General features: G+C 43.5%; 1 protein-coding gene across 1 annotated transcript in view; it reads right to left on the bottom strand.

Moving 5' to 3' along the window:
• The window catches only part of LOC146625084 (partitioning defective 3 homolog), a 359232-nt gene that overhangs the window by 19189 nt on the left and 318057 nt on the right, over window positions 1-21986 (bottom strand). The window contains exon 22 of the mRNA XM_085362620.1: window positions 379-499. Within this exon, the coding sequence (XP_085218746.1) occupies window positions 379-499 (121 nt within the window). The remainder of the gene's footprint in view (window positions 1-378; window positions 500-21986) is intronic.

A 21986-nucleotide genomic window follows, 5' to 3' on the forward strand; every position in this document is an offset into this window, starting at 1 on the left:
CTCATTTTTGCTTTCCACGTGTTTATAAAGCACTGTAGGTTTTAATCATTAGAAATTCATTTTAAACTCTGGCTCCTGGTTTCTTTTGTCCTGCCTCCCTCCTCTCACGCCCAATCAGTCCCTGCAGATGGCCGCCCCTCCCTGAACCTGGTTCTGTCAGAGGTTTCTACTTGTTAAAAGGGAGTTTACCTTATATATAAAGTGCCTTAATTTGACGCTATATAAATACATTCAAGTTAACAGAATAGAAGTGTTAGTAAGCAATAAAAAAATATGTGTAGGCCTAAGAATCCATTCAGCTAGTAACTCTGGATTGATCCCGAAGAATCTTTTGGGTATGTACACTCTCCTGGAATACAGCTCCTACTCGATACTCACCCAGGACTGGTTGAAGCTGTAGGTGTGCTGATGGTCCTCTACGTCGTCCTCCTGCTTGGCCTGCTGGAACTCATTCCTTAGTCTCTGTATCCGGTCATGGTTACTAGGCGCCATCTGACTGCTAGGAAAGAAAAAAAAAGAAAGGAAATTAGATATTTAGACTCATTAATGCTTTGGTACACATTGGTTTTGCTAGCATGCTGTTACAGGTAATTCTGCATTTCAGCAATTTACCTCTCCACATAAATGGTGCAGAGGACTTTTAAATCCAACAGTTGCGATTTGTGTTCCAACACTCTTGTGTTTTTACTCTCATCCTTTTATTGCCTGTGAACATCACTATAACTGAAAGTGTCCCTCGTGCACCATTGTCAGTGATGCATGTCTCTTTCAGACTGCAGAAGAATGTTGGCCTTTTATGGTACGCAGTCATTAAACGCTGTGGAAAACCCTCATTTACATCTCCTTCATTAAAGGCCTTTGAGGAGCCTGTCAATAGGAATCAATAGCTTTCCTTCAGCTTAATCAGGCTCTCCTTTTATCACCAGCTACAGAGGCAGCACATGACAAAATGCATAATTATGATGAGACAACCGGCTTGATAATAGGCCTGCATTTATGCATACCGCGGGGATGAAAGTGACCAAAGGTTAGGAATTTGAGCTGGGAGGGGATGCGAGAGGAGTGGGATGGATGGGGCGAGGAAAGGAGAGGGAGATAAAGGAAGGAGGACGAGTGTGGGGATGGCGCCGTGTGGGAAAAAAGGGAAAGGTTAATCAAGAGCATGTGAGAAAAGGAAAAGAAACAAAGAAACAAACCCCAGACAAAATTTCCAGTGAAACTTAAAGCAGGGAAGCATGGCGCAAGAAATAAAGAGCAGAGGGAGACAAAAAGCCAAAGACAAAAAAAAAGGACCCTTGATATGAAGACCTGTCAGCCTGTCAGGGTGTCCTCCTGAGCAGCACTTACAGGTGGCACAGCAGCAGTGGAAGTGATTGCTTATTTGGACCCAGAGGATTCTGAGCACAATTATGGTGATAATTGCAGATTAGAATGAGCACATCCTTCTGATGATAATGGGCACTAGGACATGCTGCCAATCAAGCTTCATTAAAAGCACAATAAATAGCGGCTCATAAAGGATGCACGGCTCTCGGAGCGTGCCCCTTAGTAGCACTTGGCAAGACACAGTTATCGTGTTATTCGTACTTCCCGATCAAAATCAATTGTATTAGTTATACTCCATTTGATTCCTATAGCTTTATATGTGTGGGAGCGCAGGGAGCGTACATTAGGCCTTTTTATGTGGATGTGGGCAATTAAGTGGCTCACTGGGGTGTGAGGTAGCTTATGCTTTTAGGGTGTGGAGTAATGGTGAAGTCCCTTTATTACTGTTCATTACAAAATCAATGTTCCCTCTCTATTTACTTGAGGTTGCTTAAATAGCAAATGCAATTTTAAATAAATTAAATTACTTAATTCTAGTCAATAGAACCGCACATGTTCTTCCTGTTATCATACAAGTTTTCATTACTTTAACTACAGAAGCATCGAGGCTTCAACTTCAGAATTGTGTGCTTCCATGTGATTACCAGTGCAATCGTTTGACTACATTTGCAGATAGATATTTTGAGCAAAAGTGTAAATTAAAAAAAAAAACACATTTGCAACTGTGGGTTTATGTTCTTCATCATCCCTGCTTGTTGAGAAAAAAAGGTTTCACAACACTGTAATAGATCTGTGAACTCCAAATGAGCTTAATTGCCGCTCAAAGAGAAGAGTGAGCAAACTCCAAATAAAAGGCTCATAATTTTTTTTCTGTGCGACCTTCCATGGAGGGTCAGTGCTGCCATGAGTATCTTGAACATGTACCACTGGGCGAGAGGAACCAACTGGTGATCCAGAAAGCACAGGTTATAAACAAGACAACTAGAGTCCATGTACACTCACTGCATAAAAAGCCCCTCTGCCCTTCTCTCACTCACGAAAGTATCAATGTGACAGTGAAGATCTGCTCCACTGTGTGGTAGACGATGCTGTGGGGTGTGGAGTAGGAAAACATGAGCGAAGACAAGGTCTCCGGCAATTTAAAGAACTAGCAGTTCTTTAATACACTTTTTTAAAGCACTACAACAAATGGAAATTGCATCGAGTGTGGGCCGGGAATGACGGCTTGATTTACCAAGGGGTAAATTTGTCGTAGGTGTTCAAAGGAGGCATTTGCCATATCTAGATTAGATCTGGAGGGCCTTATCTTTTTTTGTCTTTCACCGTGATGGGATTCTTGGGAGTACTTTCAGGGTCTGTAAATATATTCATATGTTAATAAACGGAGCTCAAAATCGGGGGAGAGCACGAATCAAGCCCAAACAGCCAGCCGAAACTGTCCCCTGTCAGTGTAACAGCCAGCAGCAGGCCTGTCTGCATGCATAAAGAAGATGGATTCAGTTGCCTTTGCTAAGAGCCCCACATCGCTCAGGCACCTTGGTGGGTAATTAGTCAGCATGATTGTTGCCGCTGCATCAGGTCACCACTTATAAATGCACCTCCAAATACATCAATGTCTGTAATTGGCCTGTAGAACATGCGCCATAAGGAAAGACCAGGCCAACGGAATATGGTACGAATGAGCACTGCTCATCAGTTTGCTGTAAGCAGTGTGTTTGTGCATAAAAGGGAAAAGGTCACAGGTGGCATAAGTGTCCTCAGGGGTGCAAGCGAGCTGTCCGCATCACCGCCGCGCAGGATTGCAGCTAAAATATGCATCAGTGGGAAACGAGATAGTGTGTGTAAAGTTATTAAAAAACATGGGGGGAGATAAAGTGTCCATATGCCACTGCATTTCCACAGGCAGCATCTTTATTCTGTCCGGTATAATGAGATTTGCTCCAAATTCATCTGTGACTTTGCGGGCTGAAATGTCAGCACTTGGCCTCCTGGGTTGGCTGTGTCTCTCCCAGATGCATGCAAACATCACCGCGCGACACAGTCGGCAACACAAAGATGGAGGAAGAGACAAAAGAGCCAACATGTCTTTTTCCCCCCCTCTCTCGACTATTACGGACGCCTGTATCCAATAAAGACACACCGATGCTGAATTTACTGAGTAAAAGCTTTTTTCTGAGGACTTATCAAGAGTAGTGAACATACGAATTCCTGGCCTGCAAAGTCGGATCACAACAACAATTCAGAAAGAACCTAGAGCTCCTCGAACTTGTGAAGAACTAGCAATGAGCCAATCACATTACAAAACATCAGCCTATACAGAAACAGCTTTGCCACTCTTTAGCAGCAAACTTTGAGGCACCGGTAGTGTGCATGTGTCTGTGTGTACCCCCACACCCATCCACACCTGTGCTTTCACATGGACATGTTGACAGGGGTCATGAACACTCTAAAGCTGCATTTGGGGTATGTGGATGCCTGTCTGTGTAATAGTCATCCTTTGATCCGGGAGGATTTAGCAGATGCCTCGCACACCACAAGGCTTAGGCCCAGGATGTAAACTATGCAGCAGCCCTCATATTTGCTTCTGTTGGTGGATCAAAGCTGCGCTGAGTCTCTACATGCCCCGTAAACACCGCCACCGGCCAATAAATGAGTAATCCAATCACCAAGAGTGTAATACGGGTCATATGAGCATACCTAAGTTCAGGGGTATTCGAATGAGAGCAGCAGAGTGTTATAATCCTCGGAATAAGATTTCAGAGATGAAGTTTGACTGGAGTTCAGGCTGTTGCTACAGAAATGTTCATTTCCAACTAAAAGCGGAAAAGGGTTGAACTGCCGGAGCTTCCGTGCGACTTTAAAATCATACATTCTGTTATTTCTTATCTGATCGCTGTTGATTGAAATTCTATCAGATTATCTGGTTTCTTACTGGCCGCAGTATCTCTGTGCAGCAGATGAGGGGGGGGGCAGACTTCTTAAGTTTGGGCCCTTTGGCAATCTTGCATCAAGTCAAAGGCTTAGCTCATCTTTATTCCACCGCCCTGTGGACTTTCATTTATTTCAAAGACAGAAAGATGAGGCATTTGGGGGGAAATGGACAGCCTTTGGGACCTACCACGATGATAGAAAGAGATTAGATCTGCATTACTGCTGGTCATTTTTGAAGGGGAGAGGGACAAAGATAAAACATTTTTTTTAGCGTCTTCAGAAGGAAATCAGCATATATCGGCCCTTCTGCTATGATTTTTGCCAGCAATCAAATGGAAGCATTTGAAGCGTATATCACTTTCCACTTTCTTTTCCATGTTCATAAAAAAGTTCTTCCAGTTTTTTCTCGCCTCATCTCTTCTTCATTTCTTTCTTCTTCTTCTTCCCATATGTTTTACTTCTGAATGCCTCAGTGCTCCTCTGTGGCTAGAGGGATAGGTCATGAATTCCCTTCTGTCCCCCTCGTCCTCTCCCCACTAGCCTGGTAAGTGACAGCTGCAGGCTGGACAAAGGCCCGATAATACCCTGGATTTGTCAGGCTCTGACTTCACCCATGTCCTCTTGTGACTGATGCACCGACAGTGGCGCCTTGCCAGCTAAAATCCCCACCCTAATGTGGTGCTGTGACTGTGTGCGCATGAATCTGTATCCATGGTTCCTTTCAGACTCAAAAGCACCACATATAGGGTCCTTAGGGGTCCTAAGGAGGCCATCGTGTGGGATCCCTGCCTGGGATGTGGTAGTGGCGTGACTCGGGAGCACGGAGCTCTGATTAACCCTCCAACAGGCTGTCCGGTACGAAAGGAGCGGCAGAAGGCTCTCCTCTACGAAAAGCACGACTCCAAAGAAAAGAAGAAAAGGCAATGATCTTTGGCTTTTTCTTTGTTCCTTTTAAATACCTGTAGTCCTGTGTACTTTTTTTTTTATTGTACAGACATCAACTCTTCTAGTCATTATCATTTTTCTGTCTTCTCTGTTCAGTTGGCATGATTTCTAAACAGATCAAAGTGAGGAATTTCCCCTTTCTGCTTTCTATCCTATCTTTCTACTAGCAACTTTTAAACCTTTGGTTGCTTAAACATTATAATGGAACTAGTCAAAGAAACCTTTATTTCTGCATGATGTGCTGTATATTATGAAGGTACAGGAACTAAGCTAAGATTTGTGTGGATGATAGGCTCCCTGAAAGCTTTACTTGTCCTCATTTCTGGCAACTTCTCTTTAAATTGTTTTCTAGGAAGAACAAAGCACGGCTGCATTCTCCAAAGAGATTAACTTTGAAGTTAAGGCCCATAATCCAAATCTATTGATTCAGCGAAGGGTGCTCACTCTGAGAGAGAGGGAGCATGGTCAGGACTGCACAATCTAATAAATACACTCTTACTCTTATGTGCATACATGAACGTGCCATTGTGTAATGAGACAAAGATGTGTTGCATGCTAATGATTTAAAACTCATCACATGATCGAAACTTGTAACTGCACAAGAAATGACTTGGCTGCATCATGCTACATGCAGTAAATCTTTTATTTTCAAAGAACCATATATATAGAGTTGAAACATATGTACAGTGTTGCAGCTGTTTATGTTGCACATAAACAAAATTCCTCTTTAGGGTAAGAAGAATGAAGTGTCAGCCTTATTAGCCTTAAATAAGGTGTGAAGGCCATGGGCTACAGTATCCATCTAAACAGGTTAAGTCAGCTTTTACGAGCCTATCGGATCTTTATAGACAACTCTTATGAGATATGAGCTTGCTTGACACTAAGAGGCCAGTGGAGAAGCTATATGACTTTGGCTTCCAGTATCCCGACTATGACGCTATAATATTTTGTCTAAGTATAGGTTGGCGCCATGGAATATGAAATGTGTTGCTGTATTTTGCATTAGGGGACCTCAAATATAAATTCCCAGGGAGACTGGTGCATTGCAGCAACAAGTCACCTTTGCAGGTTTCTCTGTGGAGGGCCACTCTAAAACTGAGTGGGAGCTGCAGAGCTTGGCAGAAGCACTGACTAGACGATCGTCAGCACTTAGACAAGAAGGAGCCGAGTTGATCTTGAGACAAATTTAGTCAGTCAGAAGTTCTTTGTATAAAATAACATCTGATGTTGAACAAGCTCCAAAATTAAAGTTATTTCATGAAAGTTTTAAACAACAGGTTTTGGAACAGTGGACCAGGAAAAACAAAAAAGGGGAGGGGGATGCTTTTGTTCTCCACTGTTTTGACACAGCTATACTCCCCGGAAACATTCTTACAAAGATTGCCGACCTGCTAGGCCAGGTCCAACTGCGCTCTTCACAGAGCTGTGTTAACCCAAAACCCAGTGCCAAGCTCTGCCTTTCCCACTTGCATTCTCAAACTGCCTCATCCTTCAGATGCTATCGTATGCTGGAATGCACACGGGCAGCTTATTAGAGAGGCCCAAGTTTTCCAATCCACTGTATGAAAACAGACAGCGGAGGGAGGCAATTAAAAAAACAGATTTCAGTGAGTTTTAAAAAGAGGAGGGGATTGAAGAATAATCAAATGAGATATTTGGGAATGTCACTTCAAATATCGAATGCTATTCAGTGTACCTTTTTTTAAAATGTCTCAAATTTCCTTTGATGTTAAATTGGTTTTCAGTGAGCTTTTACTTCGGATAGATTCACATCCCTTCCTGAGAATAGCCAAAACTTTAACACAATAACGTTTTGCATTTTGTACTTGGGAAACTTTGGTGTTGACTTATTGTGAAATTGCTTGGAGACACTTTAAATTACAGAGAAATCATTAAGGACTTTATTATGAAAGAATGACAGGGCTATCCACAAAAACACCTTTAAAATCAAGCGCATTTTTACCACAGGGTCTCTGTAAACATGACAGCAGCAACATCGCTGCGTACTTTGAAATATAGTCGCTCGTGTGCCGAAAAGAATCAGTTGGATTAAAAGACAGCCACGGTCCTTTAATACAAATATATGCAAACCTATCACCATGTGAAGGAGCAGATGATTCCACTCCAGAAGCAGATATTCACATGCAGCTGAACCCCTCTAACTCGTTTGCTATTCTAGCACGTTGCCAAAGTGACACGCTCTCACTGGCTACCTATAATGAAAGGCTAATATTAGATTTCAAATGGGCCCAAGCAGCAGCACTGGTGCACCAGCCATATATTACATATGCATTCAGAAGTGTATCATTTGACATCTGGTGCATCATTTTCAGAGGGACCTGGTTGGTTTGGAGGGTTTACTTCACCACTGTTGCATTTCTCTTTACACGTACACCCACTTTTAAAATCCCCTTTTTTTTAACTGACTAACAAGCAGAGCCGATATCCTGTCTTTTATTAGGTCTCCCGGGTTAATTCGAGAAGCATTACACCTGTAAAGAATCTCATTTACTTCAGCAAGACGCCACACTGTGCTGAATGCAGACAATCGCTCCCTTTGCAAATGTCAGTGCCTGACGCTCAGCAGGTGAACCACGAGCCAGTGGTAAATAATTCACAGCAGACCGGTGTAGCTTTCCTCGCCATCCCATACACAACCAGCATCCCCCCCACCACCACCTAAGTCTTTTCTGCTACGACCCCCTGTGCCGCCACTACTTCCTCTATACATAATTAACGAGAGAGGCACGGTGGGATGCCCGTCAGTCAGAGCCAGGGCCACTTTAAACAATAACAATATTGATAGTGGGTGTAATAAAGCGGAATTAAAAAGATGGATTCTAAAGATTTTTTTGTGCTCCTGGCGCAGCTGCTCCCAGCTTTAAGTGGTGAGGAGAGGGAAAGGGGTTTGCAGGGGGGCTTCTTGGGAATGGATAGAAGTACAAACTAAAAAAGGAGGAGGGAGGCACATGTGCCCTTTTACCCTCCCCCTCCTTGTCAGCCCCTGGTGTCCTGTACTAACTCCTTTGCTGCTGCGTCCATTACTGGATTAAGTCTCGAAGTCTCGGAAAGAGGGAAGCCGGAGGAGGTCAGGGGTCATAACCTTTAGCAATGGTTAGGCAGACAGATGAGCAAAGAAAGAAAGAGAAAAACAAGACTGGCAGGATAATTTCAATTTAGGCTATCAATATTGTGTAATGATCAATGTGAAGGTCAAGAGGTTGGCAGATAATGACAGACGGGCAGATGAGAAAAAGAAGAAAGAAGGAAAATGAGAGAACTGAAGATGAAAGAAAAAAAAGGCCAATCGGTGTTGGAATATCAAACATTTGCTGATGATTTTGCCACCTGCCAGAGGGACAAAAATAGAAGAAAAAACTTGACAAAACTGAAATGCGCTAGAAAGGTATTTGTAGGACTCCAAAAAACAAAAACAAAAAAAACACACTCAAAGCAGTGAAGAAATCCTGCCATTACTGCTATCTCACATCAACCTGCGGGAGCCTTACATATGTTAATGCCCCTTCAACCTGTGACCCTCATATTCATGGCATCATTATCAACCCAGCCAGACATAATGTTGGCCTGTCACCGCCATGATCTATGGCCACAGTGGCTCTCTGCCTTAATGAAGCTGTAACACTGCCTTAAACTACCGAAGCCGCGACGAACCTGGGTACGACCGTCTATCGGCTTAATGTGAGTGTGCATCCATCATCATACATCAGCCATCCATCAATCAAAGCCCATGTGACAGCTGGGACCCCCGAACCTAACCCCCACCACACCACACACACACACACGTATGCGCAAACACACACAAACTCACTGGTTGTGATTACGATCTCAATTATCGTCATGACCGCGGGCCGCCGCTTCTCCTGTGACCGACATGCTAATAAGAAGCACTGGCAGTCAATAATCAAGCCATGGAAAAGGGCACTGGGTGAAGATTTGGTCAAGTTTAATTGTATCACTTAAAGTCCATTGGTTTAAATTAATAATCTTGGAACCCTATTACAAAATGACATGGTTTGGGGAAAAGCAAAGTCAACTCAGAGCAATAAACAGGAAGCGACTTCATGTCTCTTTTAAGGACCAACCCAGTATTCCACACGCGCACCTGCTCACACCATGAGGAAATCAAAGGTGACCTTAAGGTGTCTTAAAGGGTCCGTGTTCCATGCAAGAGAGAATCTTGAATTAGCTGTTACGAGTCTACAAGACAGCAGTTGTGGCATCGTCGCAAGACTGCAAACATTCCTGTGCATGAAAGCTTTTCCCCTGCTGAGTGGGACCGAGCATACCTGAAGCGGGTCTCACAGGTTATTTCTTTAAGCTAACATCACTGCCGCCCTGTTGTTTCTTCTCAGCCACGGGGATTTCAACCAGTGTAACTTAAGACGGGCTTTAGACTTCAGTGAGCACACAGATATCTGATAATGTTTGTCCAAGACTTTCAACAGAAAGCTAATAAGGATCACATTCTGTCATGTGGCGAGAGTGTTAGCATTTCACACAAATGTGTTGGGAGTTTTGTCTGTTTCCGTTTCTTTTTCTCTGCAGGTGTATTCACAGAGTAATCTTTGCTTTCTAATCCCCACACTAACACACTTCTGAGTCAGAAAAGGAAAAAAAGAAATACAGAGCTGTGATGAGAGAGACAGACAGAAGAAGTGCAGCAGAAAAAAAACTATACAGAAGCAGAGTTTGTGTCCTCAATAATGGAAATGTATCTATTTAACTTCTTCCACTGAGCGAGTCCCTGTCTGCCAATACAACAGTCATGATAGGAAACTGCAGCTTGTTGAGAAAACTTCTCCTAACAGCGTCCCTATTTTTGGCAAGGCTGTGTTCAGGGACAAAAAAAACCCTCTATAAGTGGCCACATTTTAAATGTGACACAGCAAAGTACTCAGCCAAACTCCGAAAGTGGTGTCCGAAAGAATTATTCAGGCCTGGTTAGGAGGGGTGAAGGCTCACTTCGGTGGCAGGGATTTAGACTGCGTTTTAAGAGGGAGCCAGGAGACACTGATGACAAAACACTGTCACCTTCAGGTGGTTAAAGGAATGGGTGTCAGGGAACACACGGGAGATGGTAGACCCGCAGTTCAGGACAAGCCACGGGGGATTTAGCCCAAGTGCTGACAGAAAAGACCAAGCGGTCATGGGCTCGCCCACAGATGGCAAACGTGGTAGCTGATGTGTGAATGAATGCACCAGTGAATCAAAACTAAATTAAGATACTGTCACTACATCTGCCTGTTCACACACACACAAGCATGCACACATATGTGCATCCACATCCACATAAAATGCTCATTATCCTTAACCCCCAGTGTGGGGGTGGAGGGTGAGGGGGCATGGGAACAAAAAAGCATTAAGCAGGAGTGAGCCCTTTAATTACAGGCCAGTGTTTGGAGAACTCTCAATGGTGCTGAGAACAATGGAGGGCTCTGATAATACTCAACCTGCTGAGTTAACACATATCCTCAAGGTATGACATCTCACACACACACACACACAGGCAGAAAGTCAGTGGTCATGTCACGGACATGAGGCAGTAAGTGCAGAGCTGGTTGCCGAGAACAGCTCGACTGGTGGAAGGAGATTTAAAGCACACTTAATTAGATTTCTCCTCCACGCAAAGCAAAAGCTAATTTCTCATTATTTGGCATTATTTCCTGTTTAAAGCTGCACCTTGCCAACTTATTTTTGATATTTTTGATGCGACTGCTGAAAACAATCAAGATCAACAGTTAGTTGATTGTGCGTCTTTTTGTCTCTTTCATGTGTCTCCGAGTGAGTTTCTATAAGTTGTTTAAGATCAAAACCACCTCACAAAAAGAAGCTCTGCTAAAGCAGAATTGCAACCAGCTGTAAGCTCTGTAGTAAAATGCAGTTAGAGGGCTGAAGGATGATAAAGATGAAATACTTTAAATAAACTGGCTCACATATGATTCCCTCAGTGTGTTGAGGTGTCTCATTATATCTGGGTGCTTGTAGTAGTGAATGTGTGACGTATGAGACCTATAAATAACTCGAGCGGCGATTGTGACCATATGACCGTAAGAAAAGTGACAGCTTTCCCAGTCGGCGCATTTGACAGGCTTAAGGATAACTCCACATGCCTGGCAAATTGGATTGGCGCTCTGTTGCCTCTGCAAAGGAAGGAAAACAGACAAATCCTTGGCCGTCTACCTCCTAATAACTTCCTTTTCATGTTTTAAAGTCCATGATAAGCGAAGGGAGGCCAGGAAGGGACAGATAAATCATCATCGGTGCACATTAAAGACCATTATCGTTTTTAAATAGTCCCACGCACTCCCCGTTTTCCAACAAAGCAATGGCAAGGTGATCTCCCGACAAAGACGGGGAAAAGAACAAGACAGCTTTTGAAAGTTCTGACAGCACGACAGGTTCTGAAGGACGTGAATGGGTCAAATGGGAAAGACAACTTTAAAATCCAACATCCTCAAAAAGAAAAGAGACAAAGCCCGACCCTGCCCATATTTCACCAACACCACCCAACATCCCCATCAGCCATCTCCACACCCAAATTCAGCTTCACCAACCATCGCTAGGACTTAAAAAAAAATGGAATTAACTCAACAAGTGCTATCTGTGCCTTTGTGTGGTTGATTAAAACCAAGGCATTCCCAAAAATAGCTTTAACAGGCCTCAAAGGCTAGCTAATATAGCAAAGCTTAACTTGTGCCATAACTCTGGGATCTTGCAAAGATTAATGAGAGGGGAGAAAAAGGAGAGCGAGATATTGGTGTGTAAACGGGAGGCAGAAACTTCAATGAGCAAAAGCAGCTGGTGGCAGTAAATAGTGGCTGCCAATTGGCTGCTGTTCACAGAACGCCAATCTCCAAAACAGGGAGTGGTGGTAGTGCCAAAAATGGAACAAGAGAGGGAATAAAAAGAAAAACATTGATTAAGCTCTCAACAGTTGCCTTAACTTGGGTAACAAGGTGGACTGGGCAAAGTTTTCTACTTTCAGATCTCAAATTAGAAGATTTTACAGGAACAGAAAGAACTGGCAGCTCCATGTCTAGGAATTCACTGGCTTTACCTTTGAGTATAGAAAGCCCAATTAAATAAAACGACAGGCACACGTCACTGGAAGATGTGTGCTGTGAAATGGTCAAAAGTCAAGGAATCAACTGGAAAATCCTTCAAAATCCAATCACATCCAATAAAAAGAAACCATAAAAACCGCTGCATGGATTTGCTTCATTCCTCTTTTGCAGGTTCAGTATGTGCATGTTGATGTACTTATCGGTGTGTGTGGCCCACCATGAATTTGTCTTATGAGAGACTGATGAAGTTTTTCCATACTTCTATGACTGCTATGCTTATTTTATTTTTCTTCAGGCTGTTTAAGAACTCAAACCTTGTGCTTTCACTAGTGGTGGCTTATGGTAGCTTTCCCTGCATAAATCCACATTTGCACAAGGCCATTACAATATTCCCCAAATGGGCGATTTCCAAACTTATGTAGCATGAATTGGCTGCTGCTCCAGTAAGTCCAATATTCTCCGTCACCCGGGTTATTTCAGTAATGGCAGCTTTGCACGACAAGTGCTAATGGCTTGAAATGGTGATTTCTCTACAGGCACTTTTTGATTAATTTCCTGTGTTGAAAGGGAATAGATACACACGGCAAGGCCCACTCTAGACAAGTCAGGTCCCTGCGTCTGTGATGTAAGTGGGCAAAGATTATGCGACGGCGGTGAGAGTAATGAGAGATCGGCATGTTCTTTGGTCGCTGTGCCCCTTCAAGAGGAAAATCTCTGATAATGAACTCTAGACCTTTACGTTGCTCCTCAGCAGCCCAGACAGGGCGAAAGAGGGAGGGAGGGAGGGAGAGAGCGGCAAGCCCATCAACAGAATTATCATTACACATAGTCACGCTGGCTCTCATATCTCCGTAACACGCTCACTTCACATCTGCAAAGATTTAATTAAAAACAAACAAAAAAGCATTTTTGACAAGCCCACAAAACCACACGGTCTCCAAATAAGGACACTTGAAACCACGTAAACCTCCAGTGAGTCATCTGAATATTTAACATTAACAATGTTAATGACATTGTGCACAACAGCATTCACAACAACACTCTAGCTGGCTCCTTGAAACTATTATCTATGCTACTTTGAAACACTGAGAAATGCTCACCCACCGCAGAACAAAAACACACATTTTACACTCCAAGGCAGACTCACAGCTACCTGAGAGCTACCAGCATCTGATTTCACATGGTCACCTCATTGATCACGGCCTATAATAGCTGAGATGGACAGCAGCTGTCCCTGCTATTACAATGTCATCTCATCAATTTACTTAGAGATCAATGGGACAGTTGCTGAAATAGGCCTGCCATGCACTCCTCTCTTGCTCACCTGAGCTGGTCTTTGTCATACCAGAGGCTATCCTCTCTCACCTTAGCTGTTTGTTTGTGAGACGGGTGAGACCGTGGCCTGTACCAGAGAGCCAGAAACAAAGTTGCTTTATAAAAAAGTAATGAATCTTTCTGCCAATTTAATTCAATTAAGTCACTTTCTTCTTTTACAGAGTGTTAAAAAAAAGAAAAAAAAGAAAGACCCCACCCTCCTCAGTGAGACATAAAAGTGAGCTACAATTGCACTCCAGTAGGGGATTAACAGCTCAACATTAAAAATGACGATTCTCACTCAGGCTCCATCTTAAAGTCACCACACAGGGGAAGGGGATACTTGGGAACTCAAAGTGAAAGAAAAGCATGCGGGAGGGGTTGTTCAAAGGAGCCTCGGAGGACATTGCTTTTCTATAGCCCTTTTCTCATGCCTGTGCACATGCATACAGACCCATGCATGCAAACCAATACACACACACACACACACACACACACACACACACACACAGAGGGATTCTTTTCAGGATGGACTGACCACTGAAAGCCCTCCAAAGAGGAGGAATCAAATAAAGCCGTCAGTGGATGGAGATTAAAAGGAGTGCTACACAGTAAAAATCTGATTTATGAAGCTCAGGCTGAGTTGCTACAGGGTCTTTGGTGCCATGGTAACCCAATGAACAGTAAGGTCGAAGGGGCGGTTGAATAAAGAGCAGCAGAATGGCGAGGAAAGAAAAGGAAACTTTTAACCTCTCAATGTTCACATCTTTTCTTATAACCCTGAACCTTTACCAGACTAACGCATGAAGCTTGAGTTTCAATAGAGGGGGTCAAAGTCCTCTTCATAAATTACAAAAAGCCTTTCTCACAGTTTCCAGGACAGGGGCACAACTGTTTGCGCCCTGAATAGAACACGGATTTAATGATGACAAGTTCATGATTTTAACTTAGCTGAAATGGTTCTTTTCTTACTCGAGCTTTATTATTTCTTAGTGGTTGTTCTCTCTTCTCCTTCTTCTTTCCTCTACCATCAGTGCAGTGAGACGTTCAGCCCACCCAGCCTTGCGTGGCACTTCCGAGAGCCGCCGTAGCTGCTGCTGCATCAGTGTGTTGTGTTTTGTCTGTGGGAGCTGTCCTGTGCCATGCTGCTGTGTCCAGGGCCAAGGCCCTTTTCCTATTGTCTGCTGCCATATGGAAGCCAGCACCAACACGGAGATAAGCCTGTCCTCATGCTGTTCCCTGACCTTCTCAGGCACCCAGCTGGCACTAAATGCAGAAATAATTATTATCCAAATTACCCAGGCCAACTCTGTCTCCTCTTTGTGCAGTGAGGGTGAATTGAGAGGGGGTGGGAGGGTCCTATGAAGTGCTAGGGGAGATGCTGCGGTGGGAGATCTCACACAAAAGAACACGTCAGTGGTCGGCCTCACGCTGCCTCAAATACTGTATATTAGCTTGTCTGTTTGCGTAAGGAGCTGATAGATGTCTCATTAATCATTTGTGATGAGTCCATATTTTGTTACTGACTTACAAGAGTGTGGTGCTTAATGCCACGTCGGAACACAAACGTAAAGCACATTTATTCAGACGATGTGGGTTCAAACATTAAACATTTCAAACCCATCATTACATAATTCTGCTTGAATTACACTGTACTTTTTAAGAAGTTCATCATAACACATTTTAAAGATGGATACAAAAAACCCCACTTGATAATGATGACTCAATAAATTTGCATTTAAATGACATAATTAAATATTTTAAAAGGTATAAAATCTTCAATCGGGTAATTCTACTCCATTATTCGGTCTTAAATGACTCACTAAACAATGATTAAACACCTTTTTCAATAAAGTGCTCAGATGGTTTACGATGGGATTTTTACACTTTTGCGATTTCATTATGAGCACATTATTAAAACACAGTAAAAGTACAAATTTGAGCACTTTTGAGAACAAAATCACAAATTTAGTCGGTAGGACCTGCGCAGCACACAGCACAGCTCAGACTACGGATCTGGATGATAAAAAACGACTTCCTAGTCTCGCATGGCTTTCTTGTGACATCACATTATTATAGGAATGTCTAACTGGAGGGCAAAAGCAGGCTTTGCTCTCAAAATTGTTGAAGTGGATGCAATAAAGAGCCACTGCTAGCAAAACATGGACATGGAGAACAGAATCCCATGTTTTGTTTTTTCTAACTGTCTCATACAGTTGTCCCAATCCCAAAAAAGTTGCTGTGTAAGATGTAAATGAAAACACATTGCAATGTTTGGCAATATTTACAAACTCATATTTTATTCACAATAGAACTTAATGTGTTTAAACTTGTTGTTTAGACAGTTTTTTATGTCATGAAAAATACTAGGTCACTTTGGTGGCATCTGATGACAGCAGCACATCTCAAAAACCTTTGGGATGAGGTCAACAAAAGGCTGTAATACTAAAAACTTTTTGCCCCAAGTCCGGTTCATTGGCAACAGGTCAGTGACATGACAGGGTGTTAAAAGAGCAGCTTAGAGAAGAAGACTTTCTCAAAAATCAAGATAATGTTCATTCATCTGAAAAAAAAAACTGTCACTGTCTGCAAACTCTGAAACATTTTCACCATCATGATTCCCGGTGTAAAAATTGTCAAGAACAGTACATAACATCAAAGTTCAGAGAATCTGGAGAAATCTCTGTACACAATCTGTACGCAAGGGACCGGGATAAAAATCGATACTGGATGCATGTGATCTTCAGGCCTTCAGCCAACACTGCATTAAAAACAGGCGCGGGAGTCTGTCATGGAAATCACTGCGCGGGCTCAGGAATGTTTCAGGGAGCGCAGCTCAGCGTGCCATCCACAAATGCAGGTTCTTCCCCGGGCCAAAGTGCATTTAAAATGGACCGAGGCGGTGTTTCACATCACTTAGTTCTTTCTAATTTTGCAACAGGAAACCTTAACCTAAAATGACATAATTAAACATTGTGTCCAATTTTATGCCAAAGAGTTTACTTGTGAATAACCAGCGCTAACAGATACCGCTGTCTGAATACAAATAAAACAAAGAATCTGCTCATAACTGCTCATTTGCACCTGGAGCACCAGAGAGGAGGACGTTAGGCTCAAAGGTTACTGAAGTTCCATGTGTTTTGCTTTATTTTCCACTCCTTTACATAATAATTCATTTTAGTTGCACAACATTTGAGTGAACCAGGTGAAACTGTGAAAGAAAGGGGATGTCCATAAATTAAATTAAATTAAAAAAAAAAAAACACTGTTCAAAGGGAAATCCCAAAATTGCTATGGTGACACAGGTTTCATAAAGTTAGCACCAGCCGTTAAGAGCTGAAACTTTCACCTTTCCACCTTCCTCTAATTAGTTCCTGATGTGCAGTGGAGCTTGGGACAGCTGGATTTGAACAGGAACGTCCCACAGATGTTCCAGCATTTCATGACACAGTGAAAGATGGATGGCGAGACAACACAACAAAAAACTTCAAGTGGGAAGACAAGGAAGAGTTAATGGATGGCTTTACTGCATGTGGAAAAAGCCCCATCAGAGAGACGCGTTTGCACCACAAGTGGAAGCTCCTCCAAGACGGAGAGTAAGGCGGAAAAGTCTTCATCATCAAAGCAGGATCTTTTTCATTTGTGAAGACGAATCATCATCTGTGCTCAATGCATGTTGGAAAAATATAAATCATATTTGCAAAAACAACCCAAAACGTCATAAACAGAGTGAATGTATTACTTACTAATGGTCACATATAAATAAATAATGAAGAAAACCTCTGTGATTGCAGGAAAAGTGAGGGCAGATTATTGTATCGCTCAGAACCGGTGAAAATACCGCGTCTTTATCGACTTTGTCCCGGCAGAGGAAGCCTTGTGTTTGAAGCATAAAGGAAAGTCACATTCCATAAAACGGCAGCCTTTCATGAAGAAAAGAGAAAAACACTTGTTACCTGAATGAAAAGAAAACAACGCGCACCTTAATAAAAGCGGCGAAGGGTGGAATTGAAGAGATTAGCCCGCTCACATTTAAATGCCTCTATCTGGCCTTGCTTTCCTCCATCGCATAGAAAATGTGGAGAGACAAAGAAGGGAACAGTGGGGTTGATTAGAGTGGAGTTGGGGATTAGGTCTGAGCGAAGGAGCTTTGAGTTATTTAAATCTGCCCCCTTCGTCAAGGTACAAAGGCACCGCTGGGAAGGCGCATCATCACTTATTCCAATAGAGTGAATAAAAAGGTAGAGAGAAAGAAAAAAGAAAAGGAGCAGATAAATGAAGTGCCTCCCCGCTACTCGGCAGTGTTCATTAGCTTAACGTTGCTCGGGTAATGGCATAGGAACAAGCGGCGATGAACAGGATTGTCCTGTGTTGGCAAATTCAAATTCAAATTTTATTTGTCACGTACACAGTCATACACAGTACGATATGTAGTGAAATGCTTGGACAACTGCTCGTGACCTAAAGAGAACAAAAAAGGAAAAGGCTATGAATAAGATAGGAAATAAATATGAAAAATTAAAAAGGGTAAATTTAACTAGGAAGGAATAAAATATAAATTAAGGTTAAAAATGAAATAACTGTACAACACAAATTAGAATGAAGGGTAAATTTAACTGGGAAGAATAAGATAAAGATAAATATATAAATTAAAGTTGAAAATAAAATAACTGTACAACAAAATACACAATACACAATATAGAACTATATAAGAATGTATGAAGAAATCTAAATATAAATAAATATATACACAATAACAGCAGCTGTACAAGTATTAACCGGAAATGAAGAATATAGTGACCAGTGTTGTGCAAAACCAAAGTCCAGAAAGTCCAGTGTGTGTGTAAGAACCATATGTGTGGGTCAGTACTGTGTGGTGGTGTGATTGAGAGACCGTATCGCCTGCGGGAAGAAGCTCCTCCTCAGTCTCTCTGTGTTGGTCTTCAGGGAGCGGAATCGCTTTCCTGACCTCAACAGAGAGAACAGTCTGTTGTTGGGATGGCTGAGGTCCTTCACGATCTTCCTGGCCTTGGTCCAGCACCGCCTGCTGTAGATTGAGTGCAGGTCAGGGAGCTCGGAGCGGATGGTGCGCTCAGCTGACCGCACAACCCTCTGTAGAGCTCGTCTGTCCTGCATGGTGCTGTTCCCGAACCAGGTTAAGATGTTTCCCGCCAGGATGCTCTCTATGGTGCACGAGTAAAAGTTCCTGAGCACCTTGGAGGGCAGTTGGAAGTCTCTCAAGCGTCTGAGGTGGTAGAGACGCTGTCGGGCCTTTTTCACCACGGTGTTGATGTGACAGGACCATGACAGGTCCTGCGTGATGTGAACTCCGAGGTATTTGAAGCTGTCCACTCTCTAGTGGAGGCACTCGTTGATGACGGGGGTCTGGTAGTTCCTCTCCTGCTTAGTGCTGAAGTCCACTATCAGCTCCTTTGTCTTACTGACGTTTAGAAGGAGGTTGTTCCTCTGGCACCAGTTCTCCAGATTCCTAATCTCCTTCAGGTAGGCCGTCTCGTTGTTATCAGAGATCAGACCCACCACGACGGTGTCGTCAGCAAACTTGATGATGGTGGTGGAGCTGGTAGTGGCCACACAGTCATATGTGTACAAAGAGTACAGCAGGGGGCTCAGAACACACCCCTGGGGGGCTCCAGTGCTGAGAGTGGTGGAGGCTGAGACATGTCCGCCCATCCTTACTGCCTGTGGTCTGCCAGTTAGGAAGTTGGAGATCCACTGACACATAGATGAGCTGAGTCCCAGATGCTCCAGCTTGGTGGTGAGTGTGGAGGGAATTATGGTGTTAAATGCAGAGCTGTAGTCTATGAAGAGCATTTTAACATAATTCCCCCTTCTAGTGTCCAAGTGAGTGAGTGATGTGTGGAGGAGATGAGAGATGGCATCGTCTGTGGAACGATTTGGACGGTAAGCGAACTGTAGTGGGTCCAGTGTGTCTGGTAGTGAAGAAATGATGAAGTCTCTGACCAGGCGTTCAAAGCACTTCATCACTACTGAGGTGAGGGCTACAGGGCGATAGTCATTGAGAGAAGCAGGGTGGAGTTTCTTCGGGACAGGAACAATGATGGACTCTTTGAAGCATGTGGGGATCACCGACTGAGATAAAGAGATGTTGAATATCTCAGTGAACACAGGAGCTAGCTGGTATGCGCAGTCTCTTAGGATACGACCTGGGATGCCGTCTGGTCCTGCTGCTTTCCTGGTGTTCACTCTCTTGAAGGCTCTCCTTACTTCATGCTCGGAGATGACGAGCACGTTTCCGGTGCTGGCAGTATCTTCCTGTCTGCAGCCGTTAGCGCCACTAACACTAGCATTGTTGGAGACCTTAGCTGCAGCCTCGAAGCGAGCATAGAAAGTGTTCAGCTCGTCTGCCAGAGTCACGGCCGCGTTCGTCATACCGGTTGTTGGTGCTTTATAGTCCGTTATTGTCCTTAGTCCCCGCCACAGGCTCCTAGAGTCACTCTGTTGGAGTTGTGACTCTAGTTTCCTCCCGTAGCGCTGCTTCGCCTCTTTCACCGCCCTCCGCACGTTATATGACGCGGCTTTGTATGTCCCCCGTCATGAGTCCCGTGTTGTAGGCAGCGGTGCGGGATCTCAGAGCGTCGCGGATGGTTTTATCCACCCACGGCTTCTGGTTGGGAAACGTTGTGATAGTCTTTGTCTCCACGGTATCATCCGCTAGTTTCCCGATGAATCCCACAACCGCTTCCGTAAACACGTTGACGTCATCGTCTGAGCTGTTTCTGAACATGCCCCAGTCTGCGTCATTGAGTGCGTCCTGTAACGCGGCCACCGATTGATCCGTCCAGCAGATGAGGAGTTGAAGCGGGTGATCCTTTCCAGCTGGGAAAGCTGACAGGGTCCACTTTTAATTAATGACATGTCTGTACGAGGTCACTCTAATGAAGCGGTGCAAGGTGGAGAGGATTTGTGATAACTATGGTTCAAGGTCAGACTGAACAAAAGAAGTTAAATTGAACTAGTATACCGCGTTCAAATTTTAGAGGAATAACGAGACGCACACAAAAAGCGTATTTGCTAACTATTTCCTACGAGGCCTGTTGATATCCGTGTACTTCCACCCTTGGTGAGTGTTCACTGAGGTTTTCTTACATCTCTCTTGCTTAGCCAGGACTGTCATTTTTTCCCTGTCTGTGTGTGTCTGCATGTTTGTGTTGGTGCCAGTGAAAGACAGACTAGCATTGGTGCAGGAGATGATGGGAACACTGACCTTCCCTTTGCCATTACAACCCCCACAAAAGATTGAAAATGTCTCCTGCGTTCAAAGATAGCCACATGTGCAATTGCACTGCATCACTATATCTGGGAAGAATGGACAGCAAAAGAAGATGACTTGGTGTCTCAGCAGGGGAGGCAGAGCCATCAAAGAGAATCCCAAAACCACTCATCTCCCTTTGCTGACGAGACGGCGCGCTGACGCGCGCTAACACTCGGCGATGGTGTGTGGATATACGTGTAGACGTGGGTCTGCACAGGCCGCGTTCATTCTAAAAGCCGTGGCACAAAAATTACTTCCCAAGATTCCGACCTCCATCTGTCGGGAGTTGCTGCTGCCATATTTGTTTTCGTTTCAACTGCTAAGAATCAAATACTGTTATTTTTGCCCGAAATAGGCATCGTCGCACTCCGTCTTGCAAGAGGAAATGTGCAAAGATGAATTTCTGTCTGTGTGAGAGAGAGTGGGTGTGTTTTTGACACAAGAAGAACATCCATGACCTGACTTGACCCTGCCAGCTGGCTGTCCTACTTTCTGTCTGCTCATACACAAGAATATTAAAGTCATTCTTGTCTTTGTATCTCTGATAGAATTCTCCACAGACAGTGCCCCAGTCTGTCTACAGTACATGAATACTCTGCTCTGAGTGTATGCCCAGTATCTGTATGCCAAGGATCTGCCTTTAGGGCACGTATATAGTTGAGATGGAGCTCGTATGACCCTATCTTCCTGATTGTGTCTACCAGATTGTCTACCCCGGAGAGGCAGCGCACATCAGTACATTTTGATCTCACCACAAAAACCTTCAAAGACAATGGCTGAACAGCTATGAAGTAGAGACAGAAGTGGTGTTTGTAGAGTTATAGCAGATTCGGACAACATAGTATGATCCTGACAATGACTCAAGCCAGTGCATGTGGACATCAGGAATAAAAGTCTGATTTTAAGTGGTAATATAGCCAATCCCATGGCACAGCTGCTGTTATTAACCTCTATTTTTATCAGAAAAATAATAAAGATATGTGAATGTGAACTATACTGAGATTTTAGCTACATTAACAGAGCGCTTATGCAATAACAAAGAGCTCAGAGATCACCTCACCCCCTCATATCAAATAAATAAATAAAATAAA

Source organism: Diplotaxodon limnothrissa, linkage group LG9, assembly GCF_057381915.1.
Source record: "Diplotaxodon limnothrissa isolate DT_005_m linkage group LG9, D_limnothrissa_male_GT1.1, whole genome shotgun sequence".
Lineage (NCBI taxonomy): Eukaryota > Metazoa > Chordata > Actinopteri > Cichliformes > Cichlidae > Diplotaxodon > Diplotaxodon limnothrissa.